Genomic DNA, 16,853 nt, shown 5'->3' with positions numbered 1-16,853 from the left:
AAAAGATGAGGTGTTCTTTCTCAAGCTTCCATTGAGTTTCATTAGAAGTGTAGGAGGCTGAGGACGGAGAGGTCAGAGTGGGAGTGGGAATTAAAATGACAGGCGACCGGACGCTCGGGGTCACGCTTGCGAACTGAATGGAGGTGTTCCGCAAAGCGGTCACCCAATCTCGGTTTGGTCTCCCTAATGTAGAGAAGACCGTACCGTGAGCAGCGAATACAGTATTCTAAATTGAAAGAAGTACAAGTAAATCGCTGTTTCATCTGGAAGGAGTGCTTGGAGCCCTGGACGGTGGGAAGTGAGGAGGTAAAAGGGCAGGTGTTGCATCTCCTGCGCTTGCACAGGAAGATGCCGTGGGAAGGGGAGGGGGTGTTGGGAGTGATTGAGGAGTGGAGCAGGGTGTTGTGGAGGAAACGGTCCCTTCGGAAAGCTGAAAGGAGAGGGGAGGGGAAGATGTGATTGTTGGTGGGATCATGCTGGAGATGGTGGAGGATAATCTGTTGAACGTGGAGGCTGGTGAAGTGGGAAATGGGACAGGCAATGTTGAGGGCCCTGTCAACCACAGTGGAGGGTAATCCTCAGTTGAGGAAAAAGGAAGACATATTGGAAGTACTGGTATGGAAGGTGGCATCGTCAGAATAGATGCGACAGAGATGGAGAAACTGGGAGAATGGAATAGAGTCCTTACAGGAAGCGGAGTGGGAGGAAGTGTAATCAAGGTAGCTATGGGGGGGTCAGTGGGCTTGAAGTAGATATTGGTCGACATTCTACCTTTTACGCTAATTACCTTGGTTGATGACAAACGTCATCACCAATTAAAAGGTAGCAAATGTCCCCTTCTTAAAGGGGCACAACCCATAAACTGCAAACAAAAATTTAAAGGAAACTTCAAATTAAAATCCTGTTCCGTGGGGTGATGAAGCACTCCAGTCCCTCTGGTGTCAACAGGCCGCGGAAGGCCTCATCTCCACTGCGGCTCCATCTCCAGGGACACCTGGGCGCGAACGTAGCCGTGGAAGAGAGTCAGGCAGTCTGGCTGAACGACCCTCTCGACTGCGTGCTGCCTGGATGGCCACCTTGGCCAGGCTCAGGAGCCGTCCTATGAGGAGGTTCTCTCCGACTTGCCTGCCCCCCTTCACATCGGGCAACCCAAAATCAAGTGCATGGGACTGAAGTGCTGCTGAAAATTGAGTGCAAGAGGTTGTAGATCCTGTTCCACCCTTTGGAGGAAATGAGTGGAAGCAAAGGAGACTTTGGCTCCATTGTTCAATGCAGGCGGGGGAGGGTGGTGGTGAATGGGAACTGGTTGGGCCTCCATTCACTGTTGGTTTAGAGGAGACTTTGAGTGTTCTCAGTATTACTATTAGTTATTGGTGCAATTTCAGCCAGTTACTTTGAGTTACTAGTGGAATCAAGTTCCTTCCACCTCTGGTCTCCCGTCTATGAATCCCTCCCCCACCTCAGGTTTCCCTTCTTCATCTGCTCACGGGTGGCCTCCTGATTCTCAAAACTTCTCACAGCTGCTGGCACGAAACTACATGCAAAGATTCTCAACTACCGGGGGCTTAACCTTCACAAGGGAAATGCAGTAACATTTGCTGACGTCACGTGGCCAGACATCACATGCTCAGACCTCCAAGAATACCTTCAATTAAGACTTGGCAACCCCATCTTTAACTGTTTCAACACCATTTATGGAGAATGAGTTACCCATTACTTCCGTCTCTCTCCTCTTGTTGTTTGTTCATTTTTCCCCCCAGATTTCAGTCCACAATCTAAATGCAAATACAAAAGCAAAATACTGCGGACGCTGGAAATCTGAAATAAAGACAGAAAACGCTGGAAACACACAGCGGGTCAGGCAGCATCTGTGAAGAGAGAAACAGAGTTAACGTTTCAGGTCGATGATCTTTCGTAAGAACTGTTTTTATCAAAAGATTAAGTTGTCTTCCTTCTTTAGAGTTGGTATCTATATTCTACCAATTTCTGTTTTATTTCAGATTTCCAGTTTTCTGTTATTTGATTGTCTTGCACATAAAATGTAAAAATCTGGCAGATTCTAAATTAACCTCTAACATGGAGCGAGAGAAAGATAGAGAGATAGCAATCAACAAGTTTGCCCACTTGATGGCCCAGTTCTGGCTCGGCGCATGTGCGCAAGGGGGTCGGGTGACCGGGCGCGGGTTGCATGGCGGGATACTGGAGGAGGAGGCGCGCGGGTGCATTGTGGGGAAGTGGGGAAGCGGCGGAGCGAAGCCTGAGCGGAGCGGATGGTGAGAGACGGCTCCGGCGAAATGGCGGATGTTCAGAAGCAGGAGGAAGAGGCGGACTGGAGCAAGAATGAGCGGCTGACGGCCGGCGTGGAGGAAGAGTAAGAGATCCATCCGCGCTCGGTGTCGATTCCCAATAGAATTAATTTTGGTTTTTTTTTTAAGCGATTATTAAATAAACCTGCCGTTAAACCTCGTGTGTGTGAGAGAGAGCCGGTAGGTGGGTGTCCGCGCTGTTTGTGGTTTAAATAATAACGCGCGGCCTGCCCCACACAGACCACCACCGCCGCCCCCGCGGCCACAGCACCCGCCTGCCTTTCCCACCGTTCGGGCGCAAAAGAAGTTTCCATCCGGCCGCTCTCAAAGTCACACCGTGCCGCCGGCGCTTTTGAGCATAGCGGCTGTTGGGCCTCACTCAGCATGTGAGCAGCAGAGGCCAAGCTGGTTTGGAGGGGAGAAGGTGAAAATATAGCTCTACTTTCACTCATTCCCTCCCCCGTTCCATATTAGTCCTTCCCATCCCATTGATTTCTCCCTGTGTGCTGTTATGTTGTATTTGGTTTGAAGGCAAGACAGTGAAGAGCTAGCTCTACTTTCATTCCCTCTTCCATCCCATAGTATAGCCCCCCTCCCTTCCCATTAATTTCTCCCTGTATGCTGTTATGTTAGATTTGGTTTGGAGTGGAGAAGGCGAAGGGATAACTCTGTTTTCGCTCATTCCTCCATCCCATATTATTCTCTTCTCTCCACCCCGCCCCCCCCCCCCTCTTCCCACCCATTTAATTTCTTTCTCTATACTGGTTTGTTGTGTTTGGTTTGGTGAAGGGATAGTTTATTTTCACTCATTTCCCTCCTCCATCCCATATTGCCCCCTCCCTTTCCATTAATTTATCCATGGCTTGTTGTATTTGGTTTGATAAAGGATAGTCTATTTTCACTTGATCCTGTATTATTCCCCCCCTTCCCTTTCATTTTTCCCTGTATGCTGGTATGTTGTATTTAGTTTGGAGAAGGTGAAGCGATAGCTCTATTTTCACTCATTCTCACCTCGATTCCATATTATTCCCCCCTCCCTTCCCATTAATTTCTCCCTCTATGCTAAATTCATTATCCTTCTTCTCCACAGGTGCTTGCTGAGTGTTTCCAACTCTTTGTTTTTATTTTGTTATCCTTCCTGTCGATTTATTCATTCTACAGTTTTCCCCCCCATTCTGAATTAATTATCCTTGCTGTTTATTGTATCTTACTTTTTGTGACTTGTGTGTTTCCTGCTTGGCAGTTAATTTCTTTTTGTTGAGAGTAGCCTGCCACCATTTTTCACTTTAACCTACGAGTCTGTTTACTGGACAAATTATGGATTGTAGAGAGTTATAATTGGGGTATCTAAATTATTTTTCTAAAGTTGGTCATTTCTAAATATATAGAAATACTGACCATGCGGAGCAATAAAGCTAACAAAAATGACTTGTATATAAATGTTGCCATATTGCATCCTTGGGATGTCCCAAATTTTAAAGCAATGGATTAATTTTGAAGTGCAGTCACTGCAATTAGTACACAAACACGGTTGCTAGTTTCAGCACAGACAGCAAGTGAATGAATGACTGGATAATCTGTTTTTTGGTGGTAGTTGAAGAACAATTATTGGCTAGAATACTGGAAGAATTTCCCACTCTTCAAAATGTGTTATGGGATTTTTTTCTTTCAACTGGAAAGGCAGGCTGTCTTAATGTCTCATCTGAAAGGTGACACCTCCAGCAATATAGCATTCTCTCCCTTGTGTTTAATCTGTTATTTTCAAGTCCATAGTCATAAACTTCTGACTTGGACAAGATTGCTCAAATGGAGCCCAAGCTGATATTTTAGTATTTTAAAGCTCTATGGCAAGCAGATCTGTCAATTCTCACTTTCCACTACAAAAATAAATTCAGCTTTGTGTCTTTATTTTAAAGTTCAATGTTTTTCCAGTATGTTTGTAAACATCGCCACATGCTTTTAATGCCTAGTTAGACCATGGCAATATAGAATGAGTTTGAGTGTAGAAATAGCTTCCACAATTATGGAAACTCCTGTTGTTTTTGCTCTGCTTTTTAAAACATATTCTGCACATTTTTGAAGCCTAAAATTGCTCGAAGCAGTCATTGTAATGAATGGAAGATTCAAAATTTTATTTAAAAATGTGATTTTTAGATGTGTTGTCAACTGTTAGTTTTTAACTTGCTGGTAACTTATCCAGGGATCTACAGTTGTGCAAATGTATATTTCTATTTCATAGGAGGTAGTGAGTCATCTTATAAAAGTAAGACAGTCTGTTACAGAATTCATGACTGAGCTAAGATTTGATGGAATATTCATTCATCGAACAAACACTTTTAGATGTGATTGGTATTAGTATACAAGATTGTGCCTGAGAGTTATGGCCCTTCAACATTTGGGGAGGAGAAGCTTGTATTTCATTGGTGAGATGTCGGTTATTTTATGAGCATGAATTAGTATTTCACTGGACACAGCACCTAATATTTGGCAACTTTGCATGTTTGCAAATTTGTTAATAAAGATCTCAAGGTAATTACCGATGAGGAGGGTATTTGGCCCATCTTAAATCATCCATCCAGATTGATTCTAGCGTCGCTCCATTGTAGCATTCAATCGTATCTTAAATGATTCTAGAGTTTTTGCCGCCATTATTATTTGGAAATTTCTTCCACATGTTGATCACTCTGAAGAATTGCCAGTTATCTGTTCTAAAAGTATGCTTCTCTAGTTTGAACGATTCCTAGTCACACGATTTAAAGTAATATTCTGGGTTAATTTTTTTCTGTATCCTTAACACCCTTGTATATACCTCTTAATCTTTCCAGTCTAAAAAAACCCTTCTCTAGTCTTTCCTCTGTCTTGAAGCTCTTCTCTGCATTGCTTTGAGCACTTGAATGCCTCTCTTTTTGGCAGTCAGAGCTGGACGCAGTATTCAAGGTGCGGTCTCATTGGAGCACTGCAATTTTATCGCTACTTGTATTGTACAGTTTTGGCATTGTAGTTGAACATTTTATTGGCTTTGTTTGCTGCTCTGCACTAGTAAAGCATGTTTAGCATTGAGTCTACCAAGATTCTCTGATCTAGTTGGGCTTCAGGCATAGGTATTTCAACACCATACATGGGGTATGTGTGTCATGTATTTTTTTCCTCCTTCCGTGCAGTACAGTATTTGCATCGAGTTTCATCTGCCATTGCTCTGCCCACCTTCATATTTTATACTAATTCTGTAATGTCTAAACTGCCGCTTCCAATTCCACTGCCTCTTCTAGTTTAGGTTCGTCTGCAAATTTGACCACTTTGCGTTGAGTATATGAATCCAAGTCATTGATGTAAATTTGAAAAAGTTGTGGTCCCAGCATTAAGCCCTGAGGCAGCTCAGTCAGTACTTTCCCTCTTTCTCCCCACCATCCCTCTTTTGTTCCATTTTCCCCCCCTTTCTCCCCTCTGACATTACTTCACTAACGAGTACTGCTTGTTTCCTACCCGTAAACCATGTTATCTAGTCCCACGGCTAACCCAGAATTCCCACAACTTTACGTTTAACCAATAGATATTTGTGTGCAACTGTCAAAAGCCTTTTGGAATTCAAGGTCGACACATCGTGGGGCTTAGCACAGTCCACCTGGGATGTCACTTCCTCGTTGCAGTTGAGCAAGCAGGAAGTTCCTTCTGAATCCATGTTAATATTGAGTTCAGTGTTGTACATATAATCCTCAAGTTTACACCTGATAATTGATTCCATTATTTTACATGGAATGGAAGCAACTCTTAATGGGTCTGTAGTCGCCTATGTCTGCTTTTTGAACCCTTTTTTTATTATAGGCACCACATTAGCCTGTTTCCATCTTCTGGCACCTTCTCTGTGCCCACTATCTCCCACATAATGATTGTCATTGCTTCATCAAACTCCTCGTCTCTCTTGGACTTCTTGGGTAAATACCATCTGTGCCAAGGATTACTTGTTTTGAGTCCAATTGGCTTGTCTAGGGCTTCCATTTTATTTATACAAGCTCATTGATTTTATTTGGAGTTACGCACAAAATCTTGGTAACAACGTATTTTGAGGTATTTTCACTTGCGGAAAAAAACTTGTATTTATATGGCGCATTTCACGACCACTGGACATCCCAAAGCGCTTTACAATGAAGTACTTTTGAAGTGTAGTCACTGTTGCAATGTAGGAAGTTTGGCAGCCAATTTGTTAATGATCAAATAATCTGTTTGAGGGATAAATATTGGCCAGGACACCAGGGATCACTCCCCAGCTTTTCTTCGAAATAGCGCCGTGGGATCTTTTACGTCCACCTGAGAGAGCAGACGGCCTCCTGAAAGACGTCACCTCCGACAGTGCAGCACTCCCTCAGCACTGCATTAGAGTGTCGGCCTAGACTTTTGTGCTCAAGTCTCTGGAATGGTACTTGAACCCACAACCTTCTGACTCGGGCGAGAGTGCTACCCACTGAGCCATGGCTGACACTGCTGTGTTAGAAAACTCAAAGTTGCAATCTTTGAATTATGGGTCTTTCATATCTGCAAAGGAGCTACTTGATTTTCTCATCTTGAAATAGATCCAAATGAGTTCACATTACTTTGGGAGGTGGTTCGTTTCAGTGAATTTTTAAGCAGTATTTATTTATAAATCAAAGCAGCGTATGATTTTAGAATTTCATAATTCATGGAGAACATTTTGGTGGGATCTGCAGCTATCTAATATCAACATTTATTTAAAAAGTTACCTCCCATTTTATCTATCTTCAGAAGTTGATGGGAGTTCATGAGCTTGGCCTAATTCAATCAGCACAGGAGACAAGTGGTACATTTCTGATCTCAATTTTCTTTAGCCTGCAAATGTAACATCTATATGGTACTAGTGGTAGAGATGCTACATTGCTGAATTAAAGTTACATTGTGGACATTTTGAAACTTTAAGCATTTCTTTTCCTGTTTAATTCCTATTTGTTGAGATAGAGCAGAAACAAGGGGAGGTGGTGTGATAGGCTTGCAACTTGTTTTCCCAGGCCCTTGAAACATTGCAATCCTTGTTTTTATGTTTCTTCTGCATATTATGGATCATGGAGTGCTTGTTACTTGTTTTTATGGCAATATGCGTTGATTGTTACAGTAACTTCACTGCTGATTGTATGCTGTTGAATGACTTTTGGGAGGTGGGGGTGGGAACTGAGATAGGGTCTCTTTCCTAATCAATAAGAATGCTAAATTCTTGTGTGAAATCTTGCTTATAAAACAAATGCAGTACTTTCAAACTGTAGAAAGTCACAGGAAGCTTACATTGTTTTTTAAAAGGAAATTAATACAGTAGTTTTATTTGCAACATAGACTAGGTTGAATGGTAGAGCACTTGAGAAGAATGATTGGGGGGGTAGGGTGGCAAGGAAGCTTGTAGATTTTATTGAAGCTAACGATGGATGATGCAAGTAACTTTTTTTTTTGCTTACTGTAGCTATAACACTATCAGATCTACCTTAAAATGGTAGTCACATCTCCATTTCTAACTATAGTACCAAGTAGTGCACTTGGATAACATCACAAATAACTGCACAATACTGTAATGGAAACATTTTTAAACAAATGCTGGTTGCCAGAAAAAGTTTTTAATATATTGGGCTGTTTTCATATAGATGAATCAGTTAAATTTGGAAGTGGCAAATTTTAGCAAATGATTTTTTTTCTCCTCCTCCCCTCACATGGCTATGCTTCTAAACACAGCCATGTAGAATCTCAACGGAGGTACAGAAAGTGGGGTAAAATTTCTCTGTTGCTCAGGTATTTCTCTACATTCAACAAAAGTTTTACACCAAACAATTTTAAAACTGCTCACCTTTGTTCTTTCGTCCAAATTAATGGGCAGTCAATGTAGGCAATGCACTTCAGTTAAATCATCGTCATAATTGTCTCTTTTTAAAAAATAAAACATTACAATTAATTCTTTAGCATATTTCCCTAATGCCCGATACAATATATTAAATAAATATTGTTTAATAATATATATGCATAAATATCTTCTAATACAAGAAAAGTAGCAGTGTACTGATTAACATTGCTGTTACAAAATCTGAATTTTCCATGTCGTCTTAAATGTATTTCGGGTTATAAGATCATAAGACAAGTCAAAAGACCATTCGTGCATTGAACTCGAGTCTAGTACCGTAACTCTCCTCTTAGCATCCAACTGTATTTTAAACATTCTCCGTGTTTTTATGTTTATGACTCACTCTTTAGTAAGAAGTGCTTCTGATAGTTTCTTTTCAACAATTTAAATTAATCCTGTGGCCCTACTTCCCTGGATTACTTTGAAGTCATGTTCTGGGGCTACCTTAGCTACTAATTTAATATTTGATGTGCTTTTATGAGGTTGTTGTCCCTCCCAAACTCTTCTTTCTAGCTCTTTCTAGTTTGAGCTTCTCTAATCTGTCCTCATAGCTAATCCCCATCACGCCCGGAATCAGTCTTCTATTCTGCTCTGCACCTTTTTCCAAAGCATATATACAATATTTGTGGAAAAGTGACCAGAACTGAACACAACAGTCTTGGGTTTTGTCTGACAAGTACATTGTAAAGGCATTGCATAGACTTGAATTCTGCAGTTCTAGATCTATGTTGGAGCATTCTGTTCACTATTTTAATTCCTTTGCCACATTATCACGACGTTGAAAGTTACTTGTTTACTATTGGCATGTAACTTTCTATATGTACTGTTACACTGATGGTGTCTGTAATGGCAGGTGAGCAGTACTCCCACGATCAAGGCACTCATATAGAAGGTAGACTGCATACTACATCCAGGGCCCAATTTTCTGGGTAAGTGCAGAAAGTAACTGCTATTGATCTTCCAGCCTGGGACTAGAGAGCCAGTTGTAGTAAAAAGCAGTTGTGCTTGGGGTTGTGGGTTTTCACTTGAGCTCTGCTCTGGCAATGTCTCAATGCCAAAGTAAAACTGTCTTTAAACTATCGTTGTGTTAATTTAACGTCATTTCATTCATTGTACATTTGTGAAGCACATTTTCTTTTCAAAATACAATCTCCACCGCTTATAGTAGGTGTATTGGTGTTAACGCAATGTGCTCACTGTTTTGGGATGGTTTACATGATCAAAAAATTATGACCCTAATTAAACCTTGAAAAGGACAAAAAAATTCCTTTGAGAACCTGTGCATAGTGAACAAATACCAAAAATAGAATGTCTCATTAAAAAGTTGGCTGCATTAGCTATACCTGGACTGCTTGGTTGGGTTATTGTCATATAAATTGCTAAGAAATTTGCCTTAAGATGCAAACTACTTACTGAACGTCTGATCTGCCCGAACTAGTCAGCGCGCTGTAAATGACAATTTTGTAATCAATAATAACGGAAATTGGTTGTCAATATTTTCCTGATTTAAATGTGGGCAGCTTAAGTGGTGGACTCCTTGAAATTTAATATTGATCAAACGTAATCTGTTTACCCAGTTTATTTGAATCCTTGTATGCTACAAATTAAATTTTTTGTCAGCACCAAAACTGTTTTAAGTTCATGTCGTCTTTTTCTACTCCTGTTACAAAATATATGCATACTCATTTTTTTCTACCGTACAATAACTGAGCTTTTGACGGGTGGCTAACGTTATAATTGACTTTGAGAATGACTTCTGTTTATGCTTGTTTCGCTTGACCCACTTTGGATTAGCAAAGCAGTTGAAGGAGACCTTTTTTAAAAAAGACATATTACAGGTTTAATCCAGGTGTAGGTTTTAAGATCAATTTTGTATTCCAGAATAATGCACCGTTAATGTGCAGCTGGTTGCTGGGAGCACTGGGACTTTGGGTGCTACTGGTAGGCAAGAGAGAGAAGATAAATCAGGCCTCCTCCAGCATTATACAAACTTTATCAGAATTAGATTGCATTGGCAAAGTACAAACGGACCTTTTTCAGTGATGTCATGTGGTAGACGAGCTTGCTTCTGGTTCTAGTATACATCTTTTTTACATTGCTATGGCATTAGGTGCACATGTTGTAGTTAAATAAGGGAAAAGAAACAGGTTTGACATTGCAAGAATACATTCATTGAATCTTGCAGCAGAGCAGGAGGCCATTCAGCCCATCGTGCCTGTGCCGACCCTTTGATAGTGCAATCCAAATAGTACCACTCCTCCGCTCTTTCTCCGTAGCCCGGCAAGTATATCCAGTTGCCTTTTGAAAGTTATCATAGAATCTACTATCACTTTCAGGCAGTGCATTCCAGGTCATAGCACGCTGTGTTTTTAAAAAAAAATTCCCACTCCGCCCCCCTGGTACTTTGTCAATGACCTTAAATCCGTGTCCTCTGGTTACCGAGCCTCTGCTAGTAGAAACAGTTTCTCCTTACTTTCTGCATCAAAACCCTTCACGATTTTGAGCACCTCTATTAAATCTCTCCGAAACAGTCTCTGCTCTAAAGAGAGCAATCCCAGCTCTACATAGCTCAAGTCGCTCAGCACTGGTATCATTCTGGTAAAGCTCCTTTGTGACTCTCCAAAGCTTTGACACCCTTCCTAAAGTGTGGTGCCCAGAAATGGACACAATACTCTAGCGGAGGCCAAACCAATGATTTATAAAGGTTACACATAACTTCCTCGCTATTGTGGTCTCTATCTCCATTTATAAAGCCAAGGAACCCATGTGCTTTAGCAGCTTTATCAGCTTATCCTGCCACCTTCAAAGATTTGTGTATATGAACTCCCAGGTCTCTCTGTTCATGCACTCCCTTAATAGATGTACCACTTGGCTCTATTACATTTTGGAAAGAATGAGGAAAAGTATCACCAATTTGGACAAAGGCCTCCATTTCTGCTGGTAAGTATCTTCTGGTAGGTGATTGCACTCTACTGCAGTTACTCAGTCCCCTCCTTCCAAACCCGCCCTCCAGAATGGTCTTATTTTTCTTGGTTGTGCAAATGCTACAAACATGTATCCTGCAATAACTAGAAATGGGGCAAACTTGCACTCCTACAATTTAAAATGTTCACCGAGTCCGTTTCCATTTGAACAACCCCAACTGCTCCATCCTACACTCTCGTCGACCTTCCTACCCAACACTTGGCGTACTCTTTCCCACCCCACTCGTTCCTCCAACCACTGACCCCATGGACTCTGCCAGCAGATCAACAATCACCGTGTCTCTCCATTACTGTCCTCCGTTAAACTCTCCTACCCATATTCACGGTTTCTTCTCTCCCTCACCATTTGCTTCCTTCTGCATCTGCCCCAGGAAACCCCTCCCCCAAAAGCCACTTACAATGGCTCTTTCAAACTCTCAACTGTCTAGCCTTTGGCTCTCCATTCACAGTGATACTTGAGCACTGATATGCTCATTCACACCCTCGCCTCCATCTTTGCTGTTTTCCCCAGTAAAACCCTTATTCCCTCCCACCCTGATCGTTCCCCTTGGTATGGCCCCTATCTACGCTCTCTTAAGTCCAAGCTGTCCAGATTTGAATGTTTATGGTGCACAACTGGTTTAGCCGTTCGTTGCCAGATTTGGCTAGACCGGATCAAGCACTGTCTGGCCCTGCTCTCCTGCCAAAACTGCCCACTACTCCAGGATCATCCTCGAATGCAATGAAAACCCCAGCTAAATTTTCTCCACCCTCAACTCAACAAGTGAGCGAAGCTTATGGACTTTAGTCACTAAGATTGAGACCATCTGTTCAGCTGCCTCTGCTGCTTCGCTCCCTTCCACTAGCCCACTGGTCCAAACGTCTCCCAAGCTTTACCCCCTGCTCTAGCTTTGACTTTCATCTTTCTCTAGTTTCTCTCTTGTCGCCCCTCATGCCCTCTCTGAGCTCATCTTGTCCACCAGACCCACCTCTTGCTCTCTCTCGACCCTATTCCTACTAACCCGCTGGCCACCCTACTTTCCTTCCTGGTCCCCATACTATCCGATATTATAAACAGTTCCCTACCCCCACCCAATCACATTTTCCATCATCGCCTCCCTCCTCTACAAATTACCCATGACCCTATGTCCTTGAAAACAACAGCACCATCTTCAACCTCCCTTTCCTCGCCCAAGTCCTTCGACAGGTTGCCGCCTCCCAAATCTGTACCTATGTTTGAATCTCTCCAATTGGGTTTTCACCATTGCCAAAGCACTGTTCCCCCTGCCGGAGCCCTGAACTTACATTATTTTCTCATTTCTCTCCCAATTTCTCCCCAAGCACACTGTTCATCTTCACCTCCTGCTCGCTTGACCCTATTCCCATTGTACTGTTGACCACCCAACTTCCTGTCTAGCCCTCATGTTAGCTGACAAAAAACCCTACCTTCGATTTCTGTCCTTGCAAATTACATGTTGCTTCCCAAATCTGTGCCCACCTTTTGCACAATTCCATGTTTGCGCCTCTCCAATCGGGTTTCTGCCACTGCTGCAACATTGAAACGGCCCTAATCAAAGTCATGTGTTACACTGTCACTATTCCTTCTCGGCCTTTGACGCTGTTGATCACACCATCCTCCTGCAACGCCTCTCCATTGTCTGAGTGGGGCTGCCCTCGCCTGATTCTACTCTTGCCTATTCAATAGTAGCCAGAGAATCTTCTGCAATGGTTTATTGTCCTGCTCCCGCACCATTGCCTCCAAGACCATCCTTGGCCCGTTACTATTTCTCATCTATATACTGCCCCTCAGCGACATCATCCAAAAATACGATGGGTTCCATATGTCGCCGACAATTCCCAGCTCTACCTACTACCACCTAATGTCCCTTCTGGCTCTGTGTCAAATTGTGTTTGATAATGCTCCCATGAGGTGCCGTGGGGCATTTTTATTAAGTTAAAGGTGCTATTTAAATGCAAATTATAGTTGAATTGTTTGCTGGGAATTTATAGATGTAGCAGTCTTTTTTTCTTCTGTCCCCTTTGTCGTCTTAGTTCTGTCTTTCATCATTTTTGTTGTTTTAATGCAAGTTAATGGCTGGCTATCTTGTAAGTTTGCCACATTGTTCGTGTTACTCTATTAGTTGCTATCTTGATGAGATTAAACCATTGCCATTGCCATTGTGCTGCTATTGACAGTAAATTAGACAAAATTTGCAAATAACTATGGGACTGTTACATCCCTTGTTTTTTTCAAAAAAGGAAGATAAGTTCACCTGTGACTTAAAGTGTGTAGTTCGGAGACTGAAGAGGACATCACCTGGTTGATGCACTTTCTTAATTCAAAACTCCCTGTTGGATCAGTAACTTAGAATCAAAAATGTACATTTTGTCAGACCAGTGCTTGCAATTGATTCTTTGGGCAATTACTACTATTGGTGGTCCAGTGCTAATTGTACTGATCTCTGAATAAGAACTGTTCAGTTCTTGCAACCCCATATTTGTCAAAGCCGAACTGTTTTATGCAGTAATATTGTTCCCTTTAATGGTAACAGGGCATTTGCCAGCTTTGTAATCACTGGAAAGTATATAACAGTTGCCTGGGTGAATAACGTGTAGCTTATTGGGGGTTACACCTAGCTTGGCTTGACATCTCCAAGATTTAGATCAGGAACTTAATAGAATTTACAGCACAGATGGAAACCATTCATCCCATTATGTCTGTGCTGGGGATGTGTTTTCAGCTGGACCTTCTAATCATATTTCCAATTTTTTAAAAATCTTTTGTAACTATAATCTCTCATTCATGGTATCATTCAAGTGGATCTCTGCTTACACTCTCAACTTCTTTTAATATCCCTCCTATAATGGAATGCCCAACATGGACTGCAACACTTCGAACTGTGGCCTAACTGAATTGCTTTCTACAAATTCAGCAGCACTTCCTTGCTTTTTATCTGGTGCCAGTATGCGTTGCACCCACAGTCACATTGACTTTTGTTTTGACTGGACTCTCTTTAACCTGTAGTCCCACCGTTAAAAATCTGCGCCACTGTTCCCCTCCAGCACACCTGTAATGCCTGTAGTTGTGTATTGAAAAGAAGGTAGTAGTGAAATTATATCAGTAATGGTGGGTTTTATTTCCAGAATAAAAAGGTAGAAATGTTAATGGCTAACCTAGTTCTGGAAAGAGCTGGGAGGACTGCAGGGAAAACATGCTGTACAGCGTACAGATAAAGCTTGAGTCAACATTTGGCAATTGTCCATTGTCCATATCCAGATGTCACGGTATACATCAGCTGAAGTTGGTTGTCTCTGTTTCAAGCTGGTTAGTACTGTAGCATAAGCATGCTTAAGGTTAGGTCAAAGTGTGTGATTTTTCTCCATTTTAAAAGTGGCAAATCTGGAGTCTTGTGTTCCAAAGTTTTGTAGTTCTCGGTCACATCTTTAATTTAAAAACTGAATGTTTGCAGTGCTCAGACTGAACTTGCAACAATAGAAAACCGATGGTCGTGTGCGAAATAAATGAAGCTCTTGCCCAGGGTTCCCAAGTCCTGTTTTGTAAGCTGAAGAGCTTCACAGTTGCTGTTTTTGTGCATTTTGCTGAGTTCAAAAAATATTACATTGCAACAGTGTTCTGATTATTTCACTTCCTGTGCGAGCCGAGAAATGTTTTTTATATACTATGGCAATGTGGTGGGAATGTTTTTAACCGTGTAGAAAAAACTACAGGGTTTCCTACCTGAGGTTTAGTTTGTTTTCTTTTTTTTAAAAAAAAAAGGAAAATTACCTTTTTAAATGCCTGCTGTCATGAAATTTTCCATTTTAATTCAAGATCAAAATACTCAGCAGCCATTAAAGCTCCAAGGTAGAATGTTTGCAGTTTCAGGAATTAAATGTTGTCAAATTGAACCAGAAGCATCAAGAAAAATGAAGTCAACAGTATAAGTATAGTGCTATCTCACCCAGAATATATGAAAGTGTCACAATATATGGTACAGAAATTTCAATGCAATTTCATTGCAGCTTAGTACACAGAAAAATAAAGACAAAACACATGTATCTGTTTAGTGGGGTGTGGGGGAGAAGGGAAGGAAGGTGCTCTGGCTGCTTCTAAATGGTTGTAATTTACTAAAATTCCCTGGATTCTGGGGAGGTCCCAGCAGATTGGAAAACTGCAAATGTAACACCCCTATTTAAAAAAAGGAGGCAGACAAAAAGCAGGAAACTATAGACCAGTTAGCCTAACATCTGTGGTTGGAAAAATGTTGGAGTCCATTATCAAAGTAGCAGGACATTTGGAAAAGCAAAATTTGGTCAAGCAGAGTCAGCATGGATTTATGAAGGGGAAGTCACGTTTGACAAATGTGCTGGAATTCTTTGAGGATGTAATGAACAGGGTGGATAAAGGGGAACCAGTGAATGTGGTGTAATTGGACTTCCAGAAGGCATTTGACAAAGTGCCACATAAAAGGTTACTGCACAAGATAAAAGCTCATGGGATTGGGGGTAATATATTAGCATGGATGGAGGATTGGCTAACTAACAGAAAAGAGTCAGGATAAATAGTTTATTCTCTGGTTGGCAATCAGTAACCAGTGGGGTGCCGTAGGGATCAGTGCTGGGACCCCAACTATTTACAATCTATTAACGACTTGGAAGAAGGGACTGAGTGTAACGTAGCCAAGTTTGCTGACGATACAAAGATGGGAGGAAAAGCAATGTGTGAGGAGGACACAAAAAAATCTGCAAAAGGACATGGACAGGCTAAGTGAGCGGGCAAACATTTGGCAGATGGAGTATAATGTCGGAAAGTGTGAGGACATGCACTTTGGCAGAAAAAAAATCAAAGAGCAAGTTGTTATTTAAATGGAGAAAGATTGCAAAGTGCTGCAGTACAGCGGGACCTGGGGGTACTTGTGCATGAAACACAAAAGGATAGTATGCAGTTACAGCAAGTGATCAGGAAGGCCAATGAAATCTTGGCCTTTATTGCAAAGGGGATGGAGTACAAAAGCAGGGAAGTCTTACTACAGCTATATAAGATATTGGTGAGGCCACACCTGGAATACTACATGCAGTTTTGGTTTCCATATTTACGAAAGGATATACTTGCTTTGGAGACAGTTGAGAGAAGGTTCACTAGGTTGATTCTGGAGATGAGGGGGTTGACTCAAGAGGAAAGGTTGAATAGGTTTGGCATCTACTCATTGGAATTCAGAAGAATGAGAGATAATTTTATTGAAACGTATAAGATTATGAGGGGGCTTGACCAGGTGGAGAGGATGTTTCCAATGATGGGGGAGACTAGAACTAGGGTGCATAATCTTAGAATAATGGGCCGCCCACTTAAAACTGAGGGGAGGAGAAATTTCTTCTGAGTTGTAAATCTGTGGAATTCGCTACCTCAGAGTTGTGGAACATTGAATAAATTTAAGACAGAAATCGACAGTTTCTTAAACGATAAGGGGTTATGGGGAGCGGGCAGGGAAGTTGAGCTGAATCCATGATCAGATCAGCCATGATCTTATTGAATGGCAGAGCAGGCTCGAGGGGCCGTATGGCCGACTCCTGTTCCTATTTCTTATGTTTTTAAATACAGTTCCCCTATGTTTACTGACCCAAGCAGAGGAATTAGAATCAAAACTTCCACCCTTTGTTATGATGTGTACACGGTGCAGAGTTTGACATGATTGT

The 16,853-nt window shown here is 41.8% G+C and overlaps 1 protein-coding gene across 4 annotated transcripts in view; it reads left to right on the top strand.

Annotated features, from left to right (window-relative positions):
• The first annotated feature begins 2,234 nt into the window (after positions 1-2,234).
• Positions 2,235-16,853, top strand: part of LOC139264232 (serine/threonine-protein kinase PRP4 homolog) — a 51,896-nt gene continuing 37,277 nt past the window's right edge. For all 4 annotated transcript variants that reach the window (XR_011593299.1, XR_011593298.1, XR_011593297.1 and 1 more), the window contains exon 1: positions 2,235-2,371. Coding sequence is in view for 1 of the 4 variants with exons in the window: in XM_070880372.1 (XP_070736473.1) it covers positions 2,271-2,371 (101 nt within the window). In the remaining 3 variants the exon portion in view is untranslated. The remainder of the gene's footprint in view (positions 2,372-16,853) is intronic.

Source organism: Pristiophorus japonicus, chromosome 5, assembly GCF_044704955.1.
Source record: "Pristiophorus japonicus isolate sPriJap1 chromosome 5, sPriJap1.hap1, whole genome shotgun sequence".
NCBI lineage: Eukaryota > Metazoa > Chordata > Chondrichthyes > Pristiophoridae > Pristiophorus > Pristiophorus japonicus.
Note: the sequence above shows the minus strand (reverse complement) of the source record. Positions and strands in the feature narration are given on the sequence as shown.